Below are 26,331 nucleotides of genomic sequence, written 5' to 3'. Positions count from 1 at the left end.
TATTATTATCTCTCATTTAAAACACACAAACCACTTTAAGGCTCTAAAACTTGCATAACTCACTAAAACTTACTTTAATCTCAGTTTTAGAACAAATCTTTCTCTTGTGATTGCTAATCATCTTGTCCAGCTAGTAAAAGTTAGGTTAGTAGGAAGGTAGAGATCGATTTCATTGAACAGTTTTAGTCATAGTTAGTGAAAGGAAAACAATCAATCACTGGATCCAAAACTTTTTTTTGAATAACTTGTAGAGAAAAACTGGCCATGAGCCGTTTGGGAATCGAAGAGTCGATTCTTAAGTGAGCGAGCTGAACCAAATGACCTGATTCCTTTACTAGAAGACATATTTGCTTGAAATTATGTGACTAAAGTGTCTAATCTAACTTGTTCTAATTCGAAAAGGACGTTGTTCAGTATCAGGAAGGAAGGAATTACACATTTATTACATTGCATCATAGTTAGCACTGTGAAAGAAGAACTTCATCTGGATAGTTGGAACAAACCCCACTGTTCTTCAGCTCAATTGTGCTGAAATGCAAAACTTTTGATCATATGAGAGGCAGTCAGCTGACCTGTGTGTGCGGTTGCATCCTAAATCACACCCTATAGGACATTTAGTGAACTACATAGGGAGTTTAAACCATTATTAATCCCTGGGGTGTAATCAGTCATAAGGTGTTGGAGATCCAGACTTGTAGGGCTTACAACAAAAGGTAAACTGAGATCTTTAGTGACTTATTTCACCATGTATACCCTATATTTTCATTTTGTAAGCAGGATCTGTATGATTTTGATTAAATGTGGTTGTCAAGAGACTTTCTATAGTAAACCAGTGTGAAAATGCAGATAGAGTTACAGCTTATAGGAAAGAATCTCAGATTTGGAATAGTGAGTTGAGTCCTGGAGGTTAGGAGTCGATACATAACCGTGAAGTTTATTCGCTCACAGAAAGCGAGTTAGTATTGTTATGGAAAAGGTTTTGGGAGTGAGCAAGACTTGTTAGCTACATCTAGTCAAGTTAGCTACATGATTTAGGTGCGATTGAAATGTATTCAATTTAATTTGTGAGTGTCGATTCTAAGGCATAGGAATCGGTTCAACGCAACGAGTTTGATTCGGCTCAAGTTCGCCAACAGAAAATGCTTACGACAGAAAAAAGTTACAAACGAAGCATAATTCTGGAACATATATTGCGTGATGGAGTTGTTAGCTGCATGATTCTGATGACTCTCGTGTGCAAAAAAAAAAAAAAAAGAATCGGATTCTCCAATTCCGTGTGTTAGGAATGGAGTCGACTCACAGAAAACGCGCACAGAAAATATATATTTATATTTTTAAGTGAATATATATATATAAATTATATATTATATATATATATATAACTATTATCCCAGTTATTGTTCTTCTGCTTCCTCTTATATTAATATTATTGTTATTAGTAGTAGTAATAATAATAAGAGGAAGCAGAAGAACAATAACTGGGATAATAATAATAATAATAATAATAATAATAATAACAATAATAGTAATAACATTATTATTATTACTATTATATTTTTACTCGGCCAATTCACAATAATATAAAATTCAGCTTCAGCATTTTAGACTTTTTAAAATCATAGTCATAAAATGGTGAATAAAAAGTTTAAATAAACCCACACCCCAGCATTTATGTCTTGTCTATCACAAAACTATTTAACAAAACAACTAAAGCGCCAACTGAAGTGGCACCACCTTACGTTTATAAATGTTTATATCCTATATTAAATTAGCTACGATGTCGCTTTCATTTTCGGATTCTAGAAACGATTGTACGGAATCGATTCTTTGAATCGACTCAATTGATTCCCAACACCTGGAATAGGATGACAAAAGTCCGGTACAGCAGCTTTGTTTTTTTGCTACAACGACCTCTTGGTCAAGTAAAACAGGAATGCACCACGCTGCAGATTCTGAATCTGTCCTATATTCTTGTGTTCACTAGTCGCACTATAGTGAACAATTAAAAAAACAAACGTTTTCCCAATTAAAATCATCGTTTTTCAGGTGTGCGCCACGAAGGTAGTTTTCTATTAGTGTTTTCCTGGTATGTAAATCTCAATCCGATGGGTTAAATCTCAAATATCCTACGTACTCCCTTGTTCTTTGTGCACTACATGGCGCGTTTTGTTAGCGTCACTGTTATGGACTAACTAGTCTGACTAGTCTAACGAGTTGTCTATTAGAAAGACTGAGACATTGAGGTGACGCACAGTTATGACGCCATATTCTCGGCTGTTTTTTATCTTGCTCTGCTGTACGAAAGCCTTGTTGTTTTTCTGTCTGACTCGACGAGCTGAGGTTCAGGTAGGATTGTTTTCTTTTTATAAGATTTCTACATTGTCCACAGAAACCAATTTATCATATGTCACATTGTTATACAGTTTATTCTCCTCATTCTCTACACATAATGTGCCTTATATACATCTGTACTATTGTATTTATGTTATATAAATACAGTAGTAAATAAATCTATTTATTTATTTATTTATTTATTTATCTATGTATACACACCTTACTGTACATTCTGCCTAATATTTCACCTTCATATATATATATATATATATATATATATATATATATATATATATATATATATACACACACACACAAATACACACACACACGTACTTTTCCACAATGTCCTCACATCTCTGTACTGCTATAGCCTTTATATTTATTTACTGTACATATGTTTACATATATACCCAAATCTATCTATCTATATATCCAAATAATATCTATCTATCTATCTATCTATCTCTCTCTCTCTATCTATCTCTCTCTTTCTACAGATGTGTATATATATATATATATATATATATATATATATATATATATATATATATATATATACAGGGAGTGCAGAATTATTAGGGAAGTTGTATTTTTGAGGATTAATTTTATTATTGAACAACAACCATGTTCTCAATGAACCCAAAAAACTCATTAATAGCAAAGCTGAATATTTTTGGAAGTAGTTTTTAGTTTGTTTGTAGTTTTAGCTATTTTAGGAGGATATCTGTGTGTGCAGGTGACTATTACTGTGCATAATTATTAGGCAGCTTAACAAAAAACAAATGTATACCCATTTCAATTATTTATTTTCACCAGTGAAACCAATATTACATCTCAACATTCACTAATATACATTTCTGACATTCAAAAACAAAACAAAAACAAATCAGTGACCAATATAGCCACCTTTCTTTGCAAGGACACTCAAAAGCCTGCCATCCATGGATTCTGTCAGTGTTTTGATCTGTTCACCGTCAACATTGCGTGCAGCAGCAACCACAGCCTCCCAGACACTCTTCAGAGAGGTGTACTGTTTTCCCTCCTTGTAAATCTCACATTTGATGATGGACCACAGGTTCTCTATGGGGTTCAGATCAGGTGAACAAGGAGGCCATGTCATTAGTTTTTCTTCTTTTAGACCCTTTCTTGCCAGCCACGCTGTGGAGTACTTGGACGCGTGTGATGGAGCATTGTCCTGCATGAAAATCATGTTTTTCTTGAAGGATGCAGACTTCTTCCTGTACCACTGCTTGAAGAAGGTGTCTTCCAGAAACTGGCAGTAGGACTGGGAGTTGAGCTTGACCCCATCCTCAACCCGAAAAGGCCCCACAAGCTCATCTTTGATGATACCAGCCCAAACCAGTACTCCACCTCCACCTTGCTGGCGTCTCAGTCGGACTGGAGCTCTCTGCCCTTTACCGATCCAGCCACGAGCCCATCCATCTGGCCCATCAAGACTCACTCTCATTTCATCAGTCCATAAAACCTTAGAAAAATCAGTCTTCAGATATTTCTTGGCCCAGTCTTGACGTTTCAGCTTGTGTGTCTTGTTCAGTGGTGGTCGTTTTTCAGCCTTTCTTACCTTGGCCATGTCTCTGAGTATTGCACACCTTGTGCTTTTGGGCACTCCAGTGATGTTGCAGCTCTGAAATATGGCAAAACTGGTGGCAAGTGGCATCTTGGCAGCTGCACGCTTGACTTTTCTCAGTTCATGGGCAGTTATTTTGCGCCTTGGTTTTTCCACACGCTTCTTGCGACCCTGTTGACTATTTTGAATGAAACGCTTGATTGTTCGATGATCACGCTTCAGAAGCTTGGCAATTTTAAGAGTGCTGCATCCCTCTGCAAGATATCTCACTATTTTTGACTTTTCGGAGCCTGTCAAGTCCTTCTTTTGACCCATTTTGCCAAAGGAAAGGAAGTTGCCTAATAATTATGCACACCTGATATAGGGTGTAGATGTCATTAGACCACACCCCTTCTCATTACAGAGATGCACATCACCTAATATGCTTAATTGGTTGTAGGCTTTCGAGCCTATACAGCTTGGAGTAAGACAACATGCATAAAGAGGATGATGTGGTCAAAATACTCATTTGCCTAATAATTCTGCACTCCCTGTATATATAGATAGATAGGTATATTAAATACTGTACATATGTTTATATATATATATACCTATATATAATAGTGAAAGTGAAAGTGACGTGACATACGGCTAAGTACGGTGACCCATACTCAGAATTTGTTCTCTGCATTTAACCCATCCAAAGTGCACACACACAGCAGTGAACACACACACCGTGAACACACACCCGGAGCAGTGGGCAGCCATTTATGCTGCGGTGCCCGGGGAGCAGTTGGGGGGTTCGGTGCCTTGCTCAAGGGCACCTCAGTCGTGGCCGGCTTGAGACTCGAACCCACAACCTTAGGGTTAGGAGACAGACTCTCTCACCATTAGGCCACGACTGCCCCTTGTACATGTACATGCTGTACATATGTTTACATATATACCTAAATATAATATATGCTGTACATATGCTACATATTTAGCATATTTCTATCTAGATGTTCTTTTGTCTAACTTCATGCTGCTGCTGTTCTTGTTGTTGTTGTTAAAAGATCCAGCTGATATTCAGTAACGCCTGTTAATGCGCCTGTGTAATGGTTATTGTTTCTATTGTAACAGGTAATTCCACTTAATACACAATAAATTCCAAGAAGTGCGGTTATTTATCAAAGAAAAACATATAATCATTGATATGATGACTTTTTCTACGGGAGATTTTAGCTGTGATGTATTTTGGAGTGTAATAACACGTACATAGCCTTAGAAACGCAAATGAAAGTCATCATTGCTATTTCTCTATATTTACTCTCCCAGATGTCAAACAGATATGTTTCTAGCTTTGTTTATTTAAACTTTATTAGCTACCAACTTTGAGGAAGAGGATCAGGATCAGGGCATGTGAATCTTCCGTTTTGTGTTTGTTTAAAAGTTATTATTCAGGTAGTTATCCTGACAGCGGTGATGAGAAGAGAAGAAAAAAAGCTGTTGATTCGTTTTTATAAGAGGAAATGTACATTTCTACTCAATACCAATAATTCAAATGTAATCATTTTCAGTGTAACTGTGATAAATAATTAATGACAGCATTATAACAGATTAATAAGTTAGATTCATTTTCAAAGGAAAGGTGTAAAGACAGTAGTAAGTGCAGCTCTGCTGTATTGAGTTAGAGACTGTAGCAGTGAGGAAAAGACATGAGGCAGAGATGGAGGTAGCAGAGACGAGGATGTTGAGGTTCTCTTTAGGAGTGACGAGGATGGACAGGATTAGCACATCAGAGGGACAGCTCAGGTTGTCTGTTTTGGGGACAAGGTCAGAGAGGATAGATTGAGATGGTTTGGACATGTACAGAGGAGGGAGATGGTTATATTGGTAGAAGGATGTTGGAGATGGAGCTGCCAGGTAAGAGGTCAAGAGGAAGGACAAGGAGGAGATATATGGACGTGTTAAATGAGGACATGAAGGTAATTGGTGCGAGAGTGGAGGATGTAGAGGATAGAATTAGATGGAAACTGATGATTCACTAATAGGCAACCCCTAACGGGAAAAGCCAAAGGTAGAAGAAGAGGAAGAAGAAGTTAGACTAGTTCAGTACTTGCCTATCAGTGATCCGTCAGAATTATACAGATCCTGCAGCATCAGGGTTTCGTAACTTGGTAAGTTTTCTGCCACAGGATAGACATTTACATTTACATTTACATTTACATTTACATTTACATTTACAGCATTTGGCAGACGCCCTTATCCAGAGCGACGTACATAAGTGCTTAAATCTCTAGCATTGAATACATTAATGCTGGCTCACTAAGTTACATACTTAAGATACCATGAGTTTAAAACATTTGTTCAAAGTTACAATGAAAAAGTGTCAAAGGTGTTTTTTTTTTTTTTTTTTTTTTTTTTTAAAATGCAAAAGATAAGGAAAGAAGTGCTAGTTGAAGTGTTTCCTGAATAAGTAGGTCTTCAACTGCCTTAGACCTTAGACCTCAGGACATTGCTATTTCCAGTTTGTCGCTGTCGTGAAAATGTCATAACATTTTAATTTTAAGAATTGTTTAAAGTTGCTATAACATAAGTGATAAACGGACCTAACTTGTTGAACTGATCGGTGTGTCAGGACACATCATACCGTCCTGACACTGTTGATTATAATAACAGTACATATTTTATTTACTTATTTATAAACTGAAACTTCTGAATTAGTTCACAGTATGGTAGAATTTATCGTTTCCTTTTTTTTTTACAGACATGTCAGAGGGAGATGGTGTACTGTCCAATAGGAGCTTTCTGTCCAGTGATGGTGGTAATTTTAGCTCTCTTTGCCCAAATGGCTCTGAATGGATTTGGTCCAAACTCGGAGAGTGCACTCAGGACAACCGGGACATGGCCAGTGTGGTCCTAGGTCTGCTGTCCATCTCCTGTTTCATCGTGTCCTCTTTCCCGTAAGTCAAATTTCCTGACTTTATACATCATTCACACAAAATCTTTTGTAAATCATAATCTAGGGGCTCTGGGTTGTTGACTGGAGTATTGGGGGTTCAAGCCCCAGCACTGCCAAGCTGCCACTGTTGGGCCCTTGTGCAAGGCCCTTAAACCTCACTGCCCCAGGGTGCTGTATCATGTCTGACCCTGTGCTCTGACCCCGACCTCCAAAGTTGGGATAAGTGAAGAAAGAATTTCACTGTGCTTTAATGTATATGTGACCAAATAAAGGATTTAATTCTAATCTGGTAAAATTCTTCTATTTAATGTTTGAGTTTATATTAAATGTATTAAATCATCCAAGATGTAAACAGTGTCCAGTTTTTGTTTCTTAGGATCTTATTAGCTGATCTGCATCATTTGGACAAAATTAGCTTTTACTAATTAACTGTAAAGACTTTACAAAGTGGTTTCATTTGGCAAATGTGTGAACAGAAACAGCGTTACAAGATCTGGCAGAAAAAAACAACAGATTTGGTGTTGATAGGAAAGCTGGTATTTCTTGTATTTGTTTACAGCACAACACTGTTGAACTAAAAATTGTTCTAGAAGTATAATTTGTCATTGCTGAACAAATGAAGAACAAATGAAGATTATTTAGAGGAAAATAATGAGATAAATTTGGTGAGTTTTATCTTCCACTGTTTTTTTGGTGAGTTTTATCTTCCACTGTTTTTTAATATATTCTGTTAATAATAATTGGAGGTTTTGTTTTTTCCAAGAAATCAAACAAAATGACTGCTTGATATTGTTTTTGTTTTTGTTTTTTTTTAGGCAGTACTACAGCTCGTGTAAGGCCGGGAATATGGACAGCGCTTTATCCATTTGGTTCCTGTTGTTTTGGCTTGCGGGTGACTCGTGTAATCTCATAGGCTCGTTTTTAGCTGACCAGCTTCCTCTTCAGGTAGGAATCCGACACATACGCATATGTCAATAAGCTCCGAGTCAATGAACGGCTTTCCCTTTGGTGTGTATTTATTGGAGAATCTTGGGACAGATTACATGTAAACATTGCTAGAAGGCAACCAATTAGCACTTTGTGTCTGTTAGTTACTAGTATAACTAGTATTAATAGTACTAGTTTTCTGGCTTCTCTGATTTTCTTCTTATGTGTCCTACAGAAATACACTGCGGTGTACTACGTCCTGGCCGACCTTTTAATGTTAAGCATGTATGGATTCTATAAGATGAGGCACATACCACGCGGTGAGTCGCTTGTATTTGGAACATTTTTTTTAACGTGTTGATACTTCAGACGTGTCTCTTGTTGTCTAGTAGCATCTTAAAGTCTTAGTAAGCCAAGGTGTATCTTAATGACGGGAACTAGGCTAATTTTGTAGGCACGACATTGGACAGGTTTCCTCAACACCATTACCATGACATTTTGTTAAAGGAAAACACTGACGTACTCTTTAATATCGATTCCTTATCTATATATCCGTCGGTCAAATTAGACGTTAGACGTGAATTATGCTGACGTGGTGATGAGCGAAATTCTTTCTCTTGGATGTGTAGGTGACCGCAGGACGGTGCTGTATACGTTGGGTGTGCTGTGTACACTCGGCACGTTTTCCTCTCTGCTGCAGTCTCCCGTCTCTGTTGTACACACACGCATCTCCTCCTCGGGCTTCAGGGGCCGAACGCTGCTGGCTGTGGATCAGCTGAATGCAAGTTCAATAGAGGTGATCGACGGCAGCTTTTTTTGTTAACAGTTATTTTTTCGATACAGTTCGTGTCGATTGTCCGGTGAACATCGTGTCCGTCCTGACGTGTAGCGCGTTGTTTATCATGGAACAAGAAGTCCATGTTGTATTGACTTGTTTTCTTCTTCAGCCTTTCAGCACTAAGGAGATTATTGGCTTCACGGTCGGCTCGATCTCCTCTGTGCTTTATCTCTGCTCCAGACTGCCACAGATTTATACCAATGTAAGTAGAAGTGACACGATAAAACTCAATAAAACGATCTGTAGTACTGAGTACCAACTGATAACGATAACCCTCGGATAAAACTAAAAAATGTAATTACACAAAAGCTTTTTATTCAGTTAGACTTGTGATCCTGTGCCACTTTACGTTCCTGTTCCTGCCTCACAGGACAGGAACCCAGTGTGTTCTGCTGCTGTTGCTGGGACAGTGGTGGCTCTAGTGGTTAAGGCTCTGGGTTGTTATTTTGACGATCAGGGTTTAAGCCCCAGAACTGCCAAGCTGCAACTGTTGGGCCCTTGAGCAAGGCCCTTAACCCTCACTGCTTCAGGGGCGCTGTATCACGGCGCTGACCCTGTGCTCTGACCCCAACCTCCAAAGTTGGGATATGTGAAGAAAAGAATTCCGTTGTGCTGTAATGTGTATGTGGTTATAATAAAGGCTTCTATGCCTCAAGCTTTATGATGCTTTAATATACTTTTTTTGCTGTGAAGTATGCTGAATGTCAGATCCAGCTAATTCTCTGACTTCGCATCTCATCGTGTCATTTCCACTTATGGACTCCGGCTGGATGTTTTTTTGTTTTTCACATCATTCTGCATAAACTAGTGTCCGAAAATCCCACCAGCCCATCATATCTGGCACCATCATTCGTGACACTGAGTCTCTGAGGTCACGTTTTTTTCCTCGTTCTGACGGTTGATTGAGGTGAACATTAAGCTCTGAAGCTCTTGACTTGTATCTGCATGACTGTATACACTCCGCATAATCAGTCAGGATGCCGTAGGTCACGTATGTACGACAAAATACTGGTCAGTGGTCAGTTTGTTTTGTTCAGGATCTCACTACATGTTCAGTTTGCTTTGTTCCAGCAGTATGTGTTTTTATGCCACTTTACATTCCTCACAGCATGTTCTGAACGCCGCCCCTGGCATCTCTCACCTTCACTCTTTCTCATCTACTTTCTCTTTTTTAAAGTTTCGGAGGAAGTCGACAGAAGGCGTGTCGTTCTTTCTGTTCGCACTGGTGATTCTGGGTAACGTCACGTACGGGCTGAGCATACTGGTGAAGAACCCGGAGCGATGGGAGGGTGAGACAAGTTACCTCGTCCACCACCTGCCCTGGCTCGTCGGCAGCCTGGGGACGCTCTCACTCGACCTGGTGGTATCCTTTCGGTCCTAAAAACAAAGAGAGCTTCATTTAATATTTACAGAATTTGACCAGAATCCCAGTTCGATTCCTGGTTGTTGTTTTTTTTTCTTTTAAGGAACACATTTTAAGGACAGCTTACTCATACCAACCACTTCTCTACAGGATTTGTTTAAAGGGTTGTTAGGTTTGGGCTGCAAAAGTATTAGATGAGTAGAGATTTAGGCAAGGTGAAACCCTGTACACCTTTTAAAATGTCTAACAGCATGACTACTAACACAAACATTTTATAAAAACATTACTAATACAGTAGTTACATATAAAGCTACAGCCTTTATTGCTGTGTAATTCTACATCATGTGCTTTGTTGTTGACTAAAACAAGCGAGCAAATGGAAACTGTATTGATGTGACTCATCCATGTGTCATGTTTAGCATCTAAAGCGCAAAGAGCTTAATTCATTTGTCAGTTTGTGCGTCATCTGTGTGTGGTGTGTGCATGACAGTGTGAGTGTGTGTGTCTGTATGAGTGTGAGTGTGTGTGTGTGTTTGCATGTGTCTGTATGTGTGGATGTGTGCTTCTGTGTGACTGTGTGTCTGTGTGTGTATCTGTGTGTATATATGATTGTTTGTTTGTGTGTTGTGTGTGTGTGTGTGTCTTTGTGTATGTATCTCTGTGTGTATGTGTGTCTGTGTGTGTCTGTATGTGTGTATATCTGACTGCGTCTATGTGTGTGTTTGTGTGTCTGTGTGTATCTGTGTGTGTGTGTCTTTGTGTATGTTAGTGTTTGTGTGTCTGTGTGTGTATGCAAGTGTGTGTGTGTTTTGTGTCTGTGTGTATGTGTGTGTGTATGTGTGTGTCTGTATGTGTGTATATCTGATTATGTCTGTGTGTGTGTATCTGTGTGTATGTATGATTGTTTGTTTGTGTGTGTCTGTGTGTGTCTTTATGTGTGTATATCTGACTGGGTCTATGTGTGTGTTTGTGTGTGTCTGTGTGTTTTTGTGTATGTAAGTGTTTGTGTGTGTCTGTGTGTGTGTGTGTCTGTGTCTATCAGTGTGAGAAAGAAATGATCATTTCTGATTAAGGAGCTCTTGCTCTCTTGCTTTAATGATTCTTCTTCACTCCTGATGCCCAGATATCGGTTCAGTTTATGATCTACAGCAGAGCTTCAAAGAAGACAGTAGACGTTGAGGAGACTGCGGCTCTCCTGAATGACTGAGTGCTCAGACCTCCAAACCTTCACCACGCACGACTCCCCCCCCACCCCCCCAACACCCCCCCCCCACCCCCAAAAAAAAAAAAAAAAAAAAAAAAAAAAAAAAAAAACAAAAAAAAAAAAAAACAAAACCCTGAGCACCAAGGACTGTCGAGAGCACGTTTCTTTTTCTTTTCCTTTTATTTTATATTAACACTAGTTTTATATCAAGTGATGATGACTTGTACAGTTTTAGATATTTTTAAAAAGTCAAAAGGACTCATTTAAAAAAAAAACTTGAAACCTTTTGTAGCTTTTATATTTCTTTCACAAATTTTTTTTCCTCCCCCAAACAGTGCAATATATTCATCAGGAGAAGAGCCATGTGTGTCTGTCATGTACAAATGTTAAAGATCACACCTTTCGTTTACAGAGCTTTGTTTTTAGGAACAAATCGTCTGCATGTATTGTATGCTTTTATTTTTGTAAATTAGTTTGAATGTTTTGACAGTAATTTTGTTTGAAACTCTGCACAAAGGATTATTTTTTTTTGTAAGCCTTACATTCATGTTATTTTAGTTTAAGGAATACTCCACCACTTGATGAAAAAAAAAAACACAACATAACAACCATGATCTCTGTACTGAGAAAGTGGGGGGAAAAAAAACACTTGAAATTTCTTATAATGAAAATCTAAGGGCGGTTGTTGGGGCAGATGTAAAATTTTACTGAGACATTGATGAGTCCTTTCAGAGATTTTCCCTCTACAGACGTATTTGTGCTCATGCGATAACGGTGGTGTTTCATTTCACTCTCATCCAGGTCCTCGACCTTTAAATGGTTAAAATTATTTTATTATTCACTTATTTCGCTATGTTTATTCACAGAGATTAACAACTGCCCCAACAGTTTATCTTCCCTCAATACAGTGAATTTATCCCAGGTGTTGAAACGATCTGGAATAAACACAAATATTCTACGTATTTGTGTCATAGAGCTCAGAGCTTTTGTTTAAACAAAAAAACAACAACTCCTTTAATTAAAGATATGCTCATGTAGGAGCTAATATCTCCCTAATGTCTTCTGTTTTCTTTCTCGCTTTCAAATGAGTGACATTACACGTATGGAAAAGCTTCTCTTTGTGTCTCTCACTTAGGTGTCAATGCATCACAGAGGCCTCATGGCTGCTGGAACATGAGTGTCACGACTGTAAAAAAAGTGTTCTTTATTTGTGGAAGTCCTTTTACTCGGCGTGATGCCTGTCACGGTTGCGTGTTGTTCCTGGAAAAGGCACTCGTGTCGTTTCCTCTCATTAGCCGAGTCTCTGTCGTTAGTCTTGTGTGAGTTAGGGGAACTGGGTTGGAATGTGTGACCTTAAAAATGTCCCCCTTGCCCTCTGTGAGAGCCCACCCAGGCAGGAAGAGGGTCAGAAGAGTGTGTGTGTGTGTGTGTGTGTGTGTGTGTGTGTGTGTGTGTGGTGACAGTGAGGGAGTGCAAGTGCGATTGTGTCGCTGCGATTGTGAAACTCCAGGATGGAGTGAGAAAGGCAGCAGGGCTCCACGAGGCCGCAGGAAGAGTGCAGAGATAGTGACGGCTCATCCATCAGCAGCCTGAACGGGGGCTGTTTATAAATACCGAACCTCTGGGAATGTTCTAATGAGAGCCTCAATTCAGACACTAAAGCCATCGCTTTCAATCCAAACAAGTAAATCCACACATCTTAGGTCTTTTCACATTTTCTAAGTGTACATGAGATGGGGCTGAATAGTTAAGCCGTTACATTAAATCTTAAGATAAGTGAACAAAGTTGAATAAAAATACAAGTACAACAAAAAAATGAATGCTTTGTAAAAAAAAATAAGAAAGACATTTTCTGTCAACTGTATCAAAATCTTGCTCTTATACTGCTATAGTGTTATCATGTTAAATATGAATTAAATTCTCAGAACAAAAACTATTTAATGTTTTAGGCATCTTTATTTTGTGTGTGTGTGTGTGTGTGTGTGTGATGCATGTCGCATGCACTGGTATGTGTTTGTGTGAACAGTTTGAATTGAGGAGAAAGTGCTGTTTGTTCAGTGTGTGTGTGTGTGTGTGTGTGTGTGTATTTGGTGAGTGTTGGATGTCAGAGGCTGGCCCTATGTCAGCATTACAAATGTACGGGGAGTCAAATCAAGAGGATATTGGACGAGCCAACGCTGAGAACATCAGAGCTGGTGAGTACTCCAGAATCCTGCTTTTATTTCTTAAGAGTCAGTAACGTTTATAAACCATTAAGTTCTAGGGTAAAGACTCCATCGTGTTCTTTCCAAGATACGACACTAAACGATAACGAAATGAAAGTTTAAATAAAATTCTACGTAATGATATAGAGTGTGTTTTAAGACACGAGGACAGGATGTTGCGTGCGGTCTTTGGTGCAGGAATTTAAAAAGCCTACAGATGTTTATTGTTTTTGAGGAGCAGCAACAGATTATACGTCTATATACTGTACATTTAATTACAGCTCTAAGAAGTGTTAATGTGTATTAATGCCTACAATCACCTCATTTTAAACTATTATAACAAATCAGTTTCAGATTTATATACATAAACATGTACATGTTGTTTGTTATTGACTTTGTCTAATGAAACTTTTGTGTTAGTGGTGTTGCTAAATACACAAATTAATGTTCGTCATAAGTGTATCTCTCTCTCTCACACACACACACACACACACACACACACACTAACTATCTATCTATTTACTCTATCTATCTATGAAAGTCATTATACTTTGTGTTTTAAATACAAAAAAAAAACAAAAACAAAAATTTGAATAGTTTTTATTGTCATTTCCAGTCATATATCAGGTTTGGTAACGTACCTAAAGATAAATGTGGTTCTATTTACATAAGCAGTACATATATATATATATAAAAAAAGAGGTCACTGGGGCATCTAAGAGTTCAAGGCAGAGTTAGAGGAGAGATATGTGAAAAGAGTTTACGTTCAAATGAACCAATTAGTGTCGGTTATCTGTTATGACACCTCATTTTTCTCCTGCTCTGTCATGAATCAGGATAAAAGTGCAAATGGAGCTTTCAGTCTCTAAATACCGACATGACAAGCGATTATCTCCTCTGCTGAAATCTCTTTCGCTGACCATGGACTTTAGTCTCCTCCCTGCCCACACTCTAATCTAAGAGTCTGTTTCCTGTTAGGATCCATAAACACAACAGCATTGGAGCCAAAATATGTTGTTGAGCATAAAAAAAGAGTTGGATGGATGGATGGATGGACCATGTTGTGTGGTTCAATGGGGCAAATTAAATGATCAAGTAGTAAGCTGGTGTTATTAAGCTTGTCCTGATATCTTCCAGCCAAAACGTTTCGGGAAGTTCAGGATCATTAATCTCTTTTCTCTTCTAACACAACTCCTACTCCCAAAGGGTTTTGCAACACAAGACCACCCCTGCCCCCTTCATCCTACGAATAAGCAAGCTATACATGTTGCTATTTATGGTATTCATGAAAAATGAATGAACGCTCAAACTCTTTAACCCGCTCGCCTCTCTGAGGGAGTTCAACAGTCCCGCTCTTTCTCACCCTGTGTGAAGTGAAGCTGTGTGCGGCAACCAGGCAAAGGTCCTATTTTCCTTCTGTTGGATTTGTAAGGAAACGACCTGCGAGTCATTTTGATGGATGGCAAAAGAAATAACAAAAATCCTCCCTTCATCGGGATGTAGAAATGCTAATAATGGCTCAATCCGTACTTGCTCCCCCACATGGACACGAAGAATGAACCAAGCAAGTCGCATCAAATTGCCACTCACAAAAAAGGTCGCAAGAGTGCAGTGTGTATATAAACGTTTAGTGTATGTGTGAGTACTTTGTGTAAAGGGTCTATAGGATGGTGTCTAATTTTGCTGTGTCCAGTCAGGGTCTGTGTGTGTGTGTGTGTGTGTGTTTGGGGGGGATTGGATAAGGGGTTAGTTGAAGCTCCTAAAAATCCTAAATCCTCAGGGTCAAATATTAACTGCAATACAAACAGAGCCGTAGCAAACAGTGAAACAGAGCAAACAGTCAGCAGAGCATCAGAGATGAGCCGTCTATCACTCTCTCCTCCCATGGGACGCACAAATCGACCGACATAGACTGTGAATACACACATACACACACACACACACACACGCACACACACACACACACAAACAAAGGCAGCAGATAAGTCACTGGAAAACAGGAAATCTACTCTAAGCTCTCGTAGTTCAGCAATTTTATATGGATCATTTGATCTTTTTATCGATTACTGAAAAGATTTGAAGCATCTACGATGAAAGTGATGTCTTAGAGAAAGTAAAGAACACTAGCACCAGAAATGACTTTGTGTTGGCGAGATTCGGCTCCCAGGACAGCTTTGTTTCATGTATCCATATCTAGAATCATGCTCTGGACATTCAGGTGGCTCATAAAAGGTCTCCAGCTGGATGTCTTTCTCCACAGCCAAACCTGCAGGGACCAGTAGGGACTCGCCTCCGTTTCATGAGCCGCTTTCTGAATCCGTCGCCAGAGCAGCTGTTGACTCGTTCCATCCTATTCTCACACTCCTTATCCCATGTCTCCATGCACTCTGACCTCCTTAGACCTCTACGCTCTGCGTTTGAATCAAAGCGTCGACTAAATATAGATCTCCAACCCCAGACATGATACGGTCTACGTCAGAAAGTTCTACTCTTTTAACAGAAAGGAGCAGGAGATGCGTATTCTTCTCCACGGTTCTTAACCGTGTCCTGTTCTGCTTTAGACGTGCAGGTCTCTGAAAAGTTTGGGAAATCAGCAGTGGAGATGAGAGAGTGGATGGATCCTGAGATGGGCATGATGACCGGAGGCTACCTCTCTGGAGCAGACGCTTACGGCATTGCAGAACCGCAGTACTATGGTAAGGAACTTCCTGTTCAACCTCCCATGTAACTTTATGTGAGTTCATACAAAAAAAAATCTTTTTATATCTTCCGTATGTTTTATATCTCAATTGTTTGGTTCTAACGTCAGTACTAATTTATATTGCATTTTGTCTTGTTGGCTCGAAAAGTCATTTAATAAAATGTTTTATATACATTTCCTTGAGCGCAAAACCAGTTATCTACGTAACTTATGATTGCTAGGCGTCGAGTCATTCATTCGTTCGTTTATTCATTCATTCATTCTTCAATAAGCGCTTTATCTTGGTCAGGGTCAAGTAGTATCCAGAGCCTATTGTAGAATTTCTGGGTGTGAGACTGGAATACACCCTGGATGGGTTGCCAGTCCTTCACATCATGCACACATATGTTCCCACACATTTGCAAATTCACTTACCAATGTGTTTATGGGTGTTGTAAGAAAAACAGATAATCCACAGGAAACACACTTGGACACGTAGAATATGTGAAACACCGCACAGACATTAACCTGAGCTCAGGATGGAACTCAAGACAGTGAACCCGTCAGGCGCTGATGCTACTTACTGTGCCACAGTAATGGCAACACAACTGTATTCATATTTCTAAGATAATAGCAAAATATGATGTAAGGATTGAGACAGGGATTACATTACATTAAATTACGTGAGCAACACTGATCACCAACATGGCTGTTTATAGAGAACTCCAGCAGTTTACAAACAGATGCGATCTCAGCCGTGTCACACAACAAATCCCAGGCTGAACAAGATGGAAAACATCTGGGAGAAAAGGGAAGTGGGAGGCTGAGTGATATGAATGAGACGCCTTGTCACAAACAGAGAGCGGAAAACACGAAAAAGAGTTAAATCTAACAAACGTGGCTGCGGAGAATAATTAAAGGGCTCCTGTTGCTTTTATTGTTATGTTTTTAAACCTTAACAATCACCACAAATAATTGCACCTTGTGGCCCAAGAAACCCTGTTCTAAAACCTAGGTATAATAAGAAGTTTAATGGCATGAGATTTGTTTTGTTTTTTAATTCTGTAATCATTTGGAAATAGTTGTGGACGTGTCCTACCTACATAATTGTGTGGGTGTGATTACACAGAAAGCTATGGCTCCTGCATTTGAAGGTTACTTAAGAACACATTTGTCTCTGAGGCCTGACTCATACTTTAAGATTGTATGATGACTTAGTGGTTAGCAGTTTGCCTCACACAGCCGCTGCCGTGGAGTTTGCATGTTCTCCCCGTGCTTCAGGGGTTTCTTCTGGGCTCTCTGGTTTCCTTCACCCAGTACAAAAGGCATGAGTTTCAGACAGATTAGCATCTCTAAATTGTCCATAGTTCGTTTGATATTTGGGGTCAACCATCCAGTGTGATGGGGGATTATGGAAAAGTGGTGAAGAGGCGAGTGCAGGCGTGTTGGAGTGGGTGGAGAAAAATGTCAGGAGTTTTGTGTGGCAGAAGATTGTCAGGAAGAATCAAAGGAAAGGTGTAGAAGACAGTAGTAAGGGCAGCTCTGCTGTCTGGGTTAGAGACTGTAGCAGTGAGGAAAAGACATGAGGCAGAGATGGAGGTAGCAGAGATGAGGATGTTGAGGTTCTCTTTAGGAGTGACGAGGATGGACAGGATTAGGGACGAGCACATCAGAGGGACAGCTCAGGTTGGCTGATTTAGGGACAAGGTCAGAGAGGATAGATTGAGATGGTTTGGACATGTACAGAGGATGGAGATGGTTATATCGGTAGAAGGATGTTGAGATGGAGCTGCCAGGTAAGAGGTCAAGAGGAAGGCCAAAGAAAAGATATATGGATGTGTTAAATGAGGACAGGGAACTGGTGTGAGAGTAGAGAATGTCGAGGATAGAGTTAGGTGGAAACTGATGATTCACTGTGGCCACCCCTAACAGGAAAAAACATCTCTAAATTGTCCATAGTGTGTAAATGAGTGTGTGTGTGTGCCCTGTGATGGGTAGGGATCCTGTCCCTAGGTGTCCACCGCTTTGTGCCCTGAGTCTCTTGTAAGACTCCAGGCTCCAGCGTTAGTGGTGTAGAAAATAGATGGATGGATGAATGGATGGAGTGGCATATAGTAAAAAATATTCTCAACAGAATTTAGCAGCTGCCCAAAGAGAACTTTATATAAGTTTGTTTAGAGTACTAAGTGTAGGTGTGAATCAGAGCAATCCTGTCTCGCTTCGCAGATGTGTTTCAGAAGCCGTGCCAGAAGTTAACACGTGTTCTCTCTGTGGATTCACTTGCGAAATGGTTCACAAATCCCTGAGCCTGTTTCTCATAACACTTAAGTTTCTGTCTTTATCGATTCGGCATGATCATTAAAGGTCAAAACAAACGTAAGCTAAAATCATAAACCTCACAAAGCTCTTCAGCAGCATCCTGTTTCCAGAGTCACAAAGTGGTTCACAAGGTCTTTCTCTGAGTCTTTTATCGTCCCAGTGGACACGTTAAAGCCATCAAATTATTCCAAAATCACGGTCTGCAGACGTGTATCACGTTCCAGACAAGCGTTTACATGCACTCTGTGAGTAAACTGATTTCTGTATCTCTTTACTCACATCATTTTGCGCATCCCATTGTGCCACATTTTAAAGATTTTTTCTGAAAAAAACAATTACACTGAATGGTGTTTTCACTTTTCACAGATGTGTTGGTGGATCCATTGGGATATTCATACCAGGACCTTGATCTTCAGGCTTTTCCCTATAGTCAGCAGCACTACAATCAAGCTAACATGCAAGTCTCTGTGTACGGACCACCCGGCTCTCAACCATGTACCACAGCGTACCCGTATAGCCCGCAGTATCCGGAGCCTCCATGTCAACCAGATATGGAGCTGTTGCACGGCCAGACGAGAGGCAGCATCAGCACAACCCCAGGCATGAAGAGACCCCGACTGGGGCCTGGAGCTCGGGTGAAGGGTCAGGACGAACTGTGTGTGGTGTGTGGGGACAAAGCTTCAGGGTACCACTATAATGCTCTGACCTGTGAAGGCTGCAAAGGTGATTTATGCTTATGGGTGTTCAAAAAGAATTCTGAAATAATTACTTTTTATTTTTATATTTTATTTTTGGTACATTATTTTGTTGTAAAATTTAGCTGGAATATATGTATATTTCTAAAGCTGACTTAAAGGTATATGCCATTATTTTGAACCTGAAATTGGAAAATAAAAAAAAAACCTGAGCAAAAATTTTATCACGTTCCAACGTTATTTTTTAGAAAATGTTACTATATTGTAAAAAACGCAATAAATTTCACCTTTTTTTATTTCCTCATCTATAATTGTGTTATCATTTCACAATAATTATAAATATTCAACATTTTCTTATCACAACATTCTGTCACAGTTATATTATCTATAAATATACTGTAATAAATATTTATGTAGAAGGAACGAATTTGTCCTACTATGTATTAGTGATAACTACAAAACCATTCAGAAATACTTATTTATATTAAGTGTGGATTTTGTTGAATTTTGGAGCTAACTAATGTACGCATCATTCAAGTATCCGTTGTTCATCTTTAGCACTTTTCACAGTCGGTGGTCAGGTAATAAAAATTTACACCGATCTGTATTTTAGCAGTTCTTCTTGTTTTTCTCTGTCATCTGCAGAGGTTGCTTAATAAGCAGTTGCTAAGGCACTCCTGTGTCATTTCCAGGCTTTTTTAGGCGCAGCGTCACCAAGAAAGCTGTGTATCGTTGCAAGAGTGGTGGCAGCTGTGAGATGGACATGTACATGCGTCGCAAGTGTCAAGACTGCCGACTGCGCAAGTGCAGAGCCGTCGGGATGCTAGCAGAGTGTGAGTTACAGACTGTTTTCCATCTGCTCATGAATGGTTAATGATGTAGGGAATAAAACACAGGGTTGGGGGGAGGGGGGTGGTGCTGTTATAGGAAAATAATCAGTGATGGTGTTTTTTTGTGTGATACAGCCGGATGGGAGCCTGTAAGCACCTGAATTTGATTCATTTCCTAATTATACATTTATAACTGTGGATGTTCATGTGCATACTGTGGGCCTTGATGTGGTCTTGTGGTATAGATTTATATTACGAATCAAGTGTATTTCTTACAGCCGGTGCTGGATTTAAGCCTGGCTTCCACTGAGAACTAGACATCTAAATAAAATCGAAGTGATGTCATACAGGAAGTGATGAGGACACAGTGCCAAACTGTTTTTTTCCCCCTAACATTTAAGTTCCAGCATTGTCTCCCAGGAGCATTAATACTTTCCATAGATGTTCTGTATGTCAGACATAAATAATTCATCTAGCATGCATACCAAATCTGTTCTATATCAGCTTTAACAAACTTGGAGACAGATTAATGACTACTTATACTAGAATGTTTTCATATTTAACTGATGATCTGAGATATTAATGACACAGGGGGGTAAGAACAGTTTACCTCTTGCGTATATATTATACTCAGCTGCCCATTTTATTAGCCCCAATGATGATGTATCTATATATAATTGTCCATATTATGAGATAAATGTACATAAATCATGTAAAGTGCATGCTCAGTCACCCAGTAAGTCTACAGTTACTGGTTGCAGCCTGTCTGTTGCTGGGTAGAATTTGCCAGTTCTCCTCTACATCATCCGTCAGAGGAAAGGACCTTTGCTGATCTGGATCATAGATCATTCCCTGCACAGCTGTGACATGATAGTGTGTGTAGTGCCTGCACAAGCTTATCAGGTGCAGCAGCATTGCTGTGTTTATCACAAAACAACAAAACCTAACAGAACAAAAGATAGAGGACAATTAACACAATGGTAATGGTAATGATAAAATGCATTATAAGATGTTACACCAACAGTATGTCAGGCTTATAGTCCAGGATCATGCTCCTGAGGTGGGCCAGTATACTGGCTTTTGTACACTTCTACCAGATAATCCGCAGTAATTTTACTCCTTACAAATAAGAATATAAGAGGTTTGAGAATGGATTGCTAATCCTTCTGTTTCTTTTCTTCAGGACGTGTGTTGCACTGTGTAGGAACTTACTCCACAAAGTGGTTTAGTAGTAGTGGAGAGTCATTAATTTACCAGCCTCACACCACACATTAGGTTCATACCATAGTACCTAATAAACTGGCCACTAGGTGTATGTGTATAGCTGCTAGAACATGAAACAGAATGAGAAAGTTGACTTGTGTGGTTCAGCTTTTTGATGTGGTCCTACAGGTCTGCTTACTGAGGTGCAATGTCAGTCAAAGAGGCTAAGAAAGGGGGCCAAGCACCGAGGAGACTCGCTTTCAGTTTCTCCTGCTGAAGATGATGAAAGCAATGAAAGTAGAAACGTGTCCTCTACCAGCAGACTACCTGCACCAGCACGGGTATGAGCTACATTTTTAAACTCAAAAGGAGTTACTTTTCTGAAGGTCTTTAGAGGTGTTCAGACAATCGCTGAATTTATGTCATTGTTTAAATTATGTGATACATGCTCACATCCTATAGAGCAACTTCAGTCCATCGTTTTCTTTCTCAGAAAAATGGACTTAAAGTTGCTTTAGCAAATCATCCCATGGACTTCATCATTTCTACTGAATGGTGGGAACATCCCTGCTATCTAAACCAGAGGCATCATGAGACCAAGGTCCAGAGTTGTCTACTAGTAATCAAGTCATTTAAACATTGGCTTCCTTTACACTTCCATCACACCAGGTTTTTTTTTAATTATCATGATAATTTATACCTCCAGACCCCATGATGTCATACCAAATGTTTAGAAATCAGGGATTCACTGCTGAAACCTCTCAGAAAAGTGACATAATGTGTTCAAGACATTGGGTTGCCTAAACATATTACTTCCACAAGAGAGCGTAAATATGTGTTATTATAGATTATTATACCTTGCCAGTATTTAAATTCTGAGTTTCATGCTCAGTAAATACGGGATTTCTGTGTGTTTAAGGTGCCGTCAGGATTTTCCAGAGAGCAGAAGTGTGTCCTGAACAAAATTGTAGAAGCTTATCGTCGGTATAGAGCTCAAGATGGCACACGTTTTTGGGTGAGTATGTCAGCATGGCTTTAGTGTGTGTCATTTCACTGTGTGTGACCCCACTGATTTGTTGTTTATCTGAGGATCAGGAATAGCCCTAGCACTGCCACGTTGCCAATGTTGGGCCCTTGACAAAGGCCCTTAACCCTCTCTGCTGCAGGGGTGCTTTCATTGCTGATCCTGTGCTCTGACCCCAGTTGGGAAATGTGAAGTTCACTGTGCTATAATGCATATTTGACAAAATAAAGGATTCTGTTACATTACTGATCAAGCCCAGTTCCAGGGTAGCATGTTTAGCATAATCCCTCGTTGGCTTGTTTGTTGGTTGGTTGGTTGGTTGGTAGGGATTCTGTTACACATGTGACTTAGCATAATCCATCTTAAGACCATTGCTAAAAGGGGAATTGGTTTTGTAAGGTAAATCTAGAGCCCTGTATAGGGGCAAAACATTCTACCTAGAAGGTGTTTCACTAGCAAGCTACAAAAACACCCAAACATTGTTTTCCAATAATAAACCTAAGAGTCAGGAAGAACTGAAAGTGAATAGCAACAAATGTACACATGATAATTATAAGCTACTGTTGTGAGGACCTGTATATCAGGTTAAGTGGTTGCCAATTATATATTTGAACTATGAACTTTAGTACCAGTTATATTTTGCTCTTGGAATTTCCCACATTTCCAGTTTCTGTTTGAGTTTGTTGTTTTTTCTGTTCTAACATACTGTGAGCTCTGAAAATTGTCAGTCAAAAGTCCACACATGATTATGTTTGGGAAAAACCTGTCCAGAAACCCACAATATTCTTCTCATTTCAGGTGTCCCACTGGTCCTGTTTACAAGACAATGCTGATCGTTTGACAGACTTGACCCCTCTTGAAATAGAAAGACTTCTGCAGTTCTCAAAGAGCATACCTGGTTCGACACAGATCTTCTCACAGAATCAATACAAATCCGATGACATCAGAACAGGATTGATTAGCTAACCTGTGCGTGGTGTTTGTTTGCTTGTTCAGGGTTCGAGCTCTTGGACAGTGCTGATCAGAACATTCTTCTCTCCAGCTCATCTGTGGAGGTCATGTTCTTGCTCTTGGCTCAACAGTTCACTGAGAATCCATCCCTGTACAGCTCATGTAAGGCCTCATAAATTTGTGTGCTCACTACTCAGGAGTCTGAATCAAGTAAAACGTTTATATTTATATGAAACTCTTTTTCATCAGCTCTGTATCCTGGCAGTGCGAGTGACTCAAGCTACAGCTGTTTGAAAACCTCACAGTCTAAGGCTAGCAGTCATGATATGCTGCTAAACTCAGGTGACTGTTTGCTACTGTGCGATGCTTTTTATATTGTACTTTTATTTATAGTTATGCAGTAGGGTTTAATAACATGTTTTATGAGCTATTTTAAGCTATCTGCACTTTAAAGTCAGAAGCCTATCTTAACACCAGTGAAATATATGTTGCTGGGACATATTTAATGCTTGACAATTTCTCCTTGGTTAATATTTATAGCTAGCTAGCTAGCTAGATGGGTTACTTGTTTATAGTACTTAGCCTAATGTAAGTTTCTAGCAACCTTGCCTACACGCTTAGATGACACTTAACCTATCACTGTCTAGCTTGATAACAAACCTTAAAATATATTAAAGTCAAACAGCTACTGTTGAAGTGGGAGCTGCTAATCTGGCAACAGTACTGTGTTTAGTTAATATCACCAAATCAGTCTAACTAATCAGTCCTCTTATATACAGAACTCAAATATTTATTCTTGTAATATTCATTGCTGATGATAGGGAAATATTTCTAGCTAGTGACTAACTGTTTACACAATATATTAATTAGCCTATTGTTATTTAGCTTGGCTACTTGTTTATGCAATATAAATACTTAGACTATATATATGGAATAATTGAAATCCTACTTTTGGGATTTACTTGCACAACATTTAGACAAACATTAACTAGCTTGTTAAAACAAATCAGACTAGTTACTGTGCTGAGGTAACATTAGCTAAGCATCAAAGCTAACTACTTATCTGGTAACATTTAGCTACTTATTAGTGCTGTTTTTGTTAGATTAAAAATGAGGTGAAATGTCATAAGATGACAATTATTTTTAATTACAATTTGCTAAGCTTACAGTAACTCCTTGACCCAGCGAGAACCATGGAATGTCTTAGCAGCAGAAACAATGTCCTGTTTCTGGTCTTTTTCTGTGGATAGGGATGAGTGAGGAATTCTTGGGGCCTTTGCTGAATTTCTTCCACAGTATGGCAGCTATCTCAGTGACGGATACTGAATACGCTCTTCTCGTTGCTACGTCGGTGTTGTGCTCAGGTCTGCATTCTTTTATCAGTCTCCTGTCATTAGATGTAGATAAAAACTTTCAGATATATGACAAATGTGTTGCTTCATGTGTTGCTTCTGCTGTATTCATTTCACCAAATAATAATCTGTGGGTTATCTCTAAGAGATATTTATTCAAGTTTCCATAACAGCAGCTCTTACGGTGTTTCCAGCTCCAAGGCACACAGTTTGATATCAGTACGCTCATTCGAATATGTAACCGGTTCTAGAGTAACAGCTAATTCGCACGGATGTGTATGGTGCACATGACGAATAATAATGATATTTAACACCAACACCAAAAAACCTATGAGAATGTATTCTGTAGATAGAGCTCAAAAGAGGTTTATTTAACATTTATGGAGAGTCTCCAGTCTCAGCACTTTATATTAGTCGGTAAGTTTTCCATCATGGAAGAGTCTTCAGGACAGAGGGTTTCTGTATAACACAACAAACTATATCTTTCACAAGTTGATTTAAACAGTTTGGGACTTACCATAGAAATCGTCCAGTTTCATGGTGGTCCACTTTGCTTCAGGACAAATTACATTAGCCCCTCGTCTATTATCTTCCCAACCCCCTAATTGATGATGAATTAAAAGGGTTTTTCTTTTCTAATGAAGCTGCTTGTTTTAGAATTTGTAGTGACTTGCATGACGACTTCATGTATTGATAAGTTTGCAGATCTCAGTATCTGTTTTTTTCCCCCCACTGCTGTGAAACTTAAAACAGGAAGGGACCAGTTAGAACCCATTATGCATTATGCATTATGACTGCAAAGATTATTTCACCATGAAGCAGTCATATAACTTCCTGTTAAATCACAGAACAGGGACAGTGAAATCTCAGTGTTTAAGACACTGCACTACTGACCAGAAGGTTGTGAGCTCAAATCTCAACACTGCCACTGTTAAGACCTAGAGTAAGGCCTTTAACGCTCTCATGCTAAGCTGTATACATGAGATAAATGTAAGTCACTCTGGATAAGTGTATCTTCCAAATACCCTAAATGTTGTAGTGATATTTTTCCCCTTTCCTCTGTATGTGAGGCAGACAGACCGTATCTGTGTGCCATGAGCTGCGTAGAGAACCTGCAGGAATTTGTTCTGGAGCTGCTCTCCAAGGTGTGCAGGAACGGCCAGGTTTCGTCTCATGGGTCATGCCGTTTCGCCAGGCTACTCGGTCGGCTAACAGAGCTGAGGACGCTGCAACATAACATCACACTCCGGCCGCAGCAGATCTGGGACATGCAGCATTGAGACTCACCGTTCAGGAAGACAGAGTTCCTGTGTTTCTAAACCTTCTGAGTAGGCGTGTTGGTATAAGCACAGAAAACGTGGCGTTAGTCGGGATTTTGGCACAAACAACAGGATGGATCAGTATTCTTCCTCTGATGGGCTTTATGAAAATGGATGTTTCAAAGAAACTTATTTTTGATAATACAGTAGTCAAATTCAACGTTGTACCTTTGTACAAACTTATTTTGGCATGGAGTTTCATTTATTTTTCACTATATTTGATTCCTGACATAAAATACAATAGAAAAATTTACAAATTTCTAAAGCTGTTGTCTGGTCTGGTCTGTTAACATTACACTTAATCAGTTGTATTCAGATTTTTAACAGCGCGTCTGCGCCAAATGATGGCGTACTTCAAGTAAGACATTTGTCCATTTAAAACATTTAAAGGGGCAATCTGTACATTTTTGAGCCCTTTGTTTGTTTGTTTTGTCTGCCAAAACTACAGATGTGTGATGAATTGTTTTTTTTTTTTTAATGAAATAAAGTGTGAAATTTATTCATGTTCAGTTTGACCAAAACACTACACCTAAACCAAAGGTTTACTTAAACGTGCCACTTTTGAGAAATGTCA

The 26,331-nt window shown here is 39.2% G+C and overlaps 2 protein-coding genes across 4 annotated transcripts; both read left to right on the top strand.

Annotated features, from left to right (window-relative positions):
- The first annotated feature begins 619 nt into the window (after window positions 1–619).
- Window positions 620–11,239, top strand: slc66a1 (solute carrier family 66 member 1). Of its 2 annotated transcripts, none has more exons than XM_060882296.1 (8): window positions 620–713; window positions 6,654–6,849; window positions 7,664–7,793; window positions 8,011–8,095; window positions 8,405–8,571; window positions 8,723–8,815; window positions 9,791–9,976; window positions 11,100–11,239. In XM_060882296.1, exons 2-8 carry the CDS (start codon window positions 6,656–6,658, stop codon window positions 11,181–11,183), a joined length of 939 nt encoding a protein of 312 aa, XP_060738279.1. In that variant the 5' UTR covers window positions 620–713; window positions 6,654–6,655; the 3' UTR covers window positions 11,184–11,239. The 2 variants fall into 2 exon arrangements, with proteins under 2 accessions (XP_060738279.1, XP_060738278.1); XM_060882295.1 differs by lacking the exon at window positions 620–713 and adding an exon at window positions 2,198–2,346.
- A 1,995-nt stretch (window positions 11,240–13,234) lies between these two features.
- On the top strand, window positions 13,235–26,022 carry nr1h5 (nuclear receptor subfamily 1, group H, member 5). Of its 2 annotated transcripts, none has more exons than XM_060880932.1 (11): window positions 13,235–13,375; window positions 15,946–16,080; window positions 18,750–19,106; window positions 19,771–19,911; window positions 21,301–21,452; window positions 22,031–22,126; window positions 22,934–23,033; window positions 23,132–23,248; window positions 23,336–23,428; window positions 24,337–24,450; window positions 25,513–26,022. In XM_060880932.1, exons 1-11 carry the CDS (start codon window positions 13,282–13,284, stop codon window positions 25,716–25,718), a joined length of 1,605 nt encoding a protein of 534 aa, XP_060736915.1. In that variant the 5' UTR covers window positions 13,235–13,281; the 3' UTR covers window positions 25,719–26,022. The 2 variants fall into 2 exon arrangements, with proteins under 2 accessions (XP_060736915.1, XP_060736916.1); XM_060880933.1 differs by having other exon boundaries at window positions 13,266–13,375; window positions 15,954–16,080.
- Window positions 26,023–26,331: the final 309 nt, after the last annotated feature.

Source organism: Tachysurus vachellii, chromosome 11 (genome assembly GCF_030014155.1).
Source record: "Tachysurus vachellii isolate PV-2020 chromosome 11, HZAU_Pvac_v1, whole genome shotgun sequence".
NCBI classification, from domain to species: Eukaryota; Metazoa; Chordata; class Actinopteri; order Siluriformes; family Bagridae; genus Tachysurus; species Tachysurus vachellii.
The sequence above is the reverse complement of the archived record's forward strand: the minus strand, read 5'-3'. Positions and strand labels throughout refer to the sequence as shown.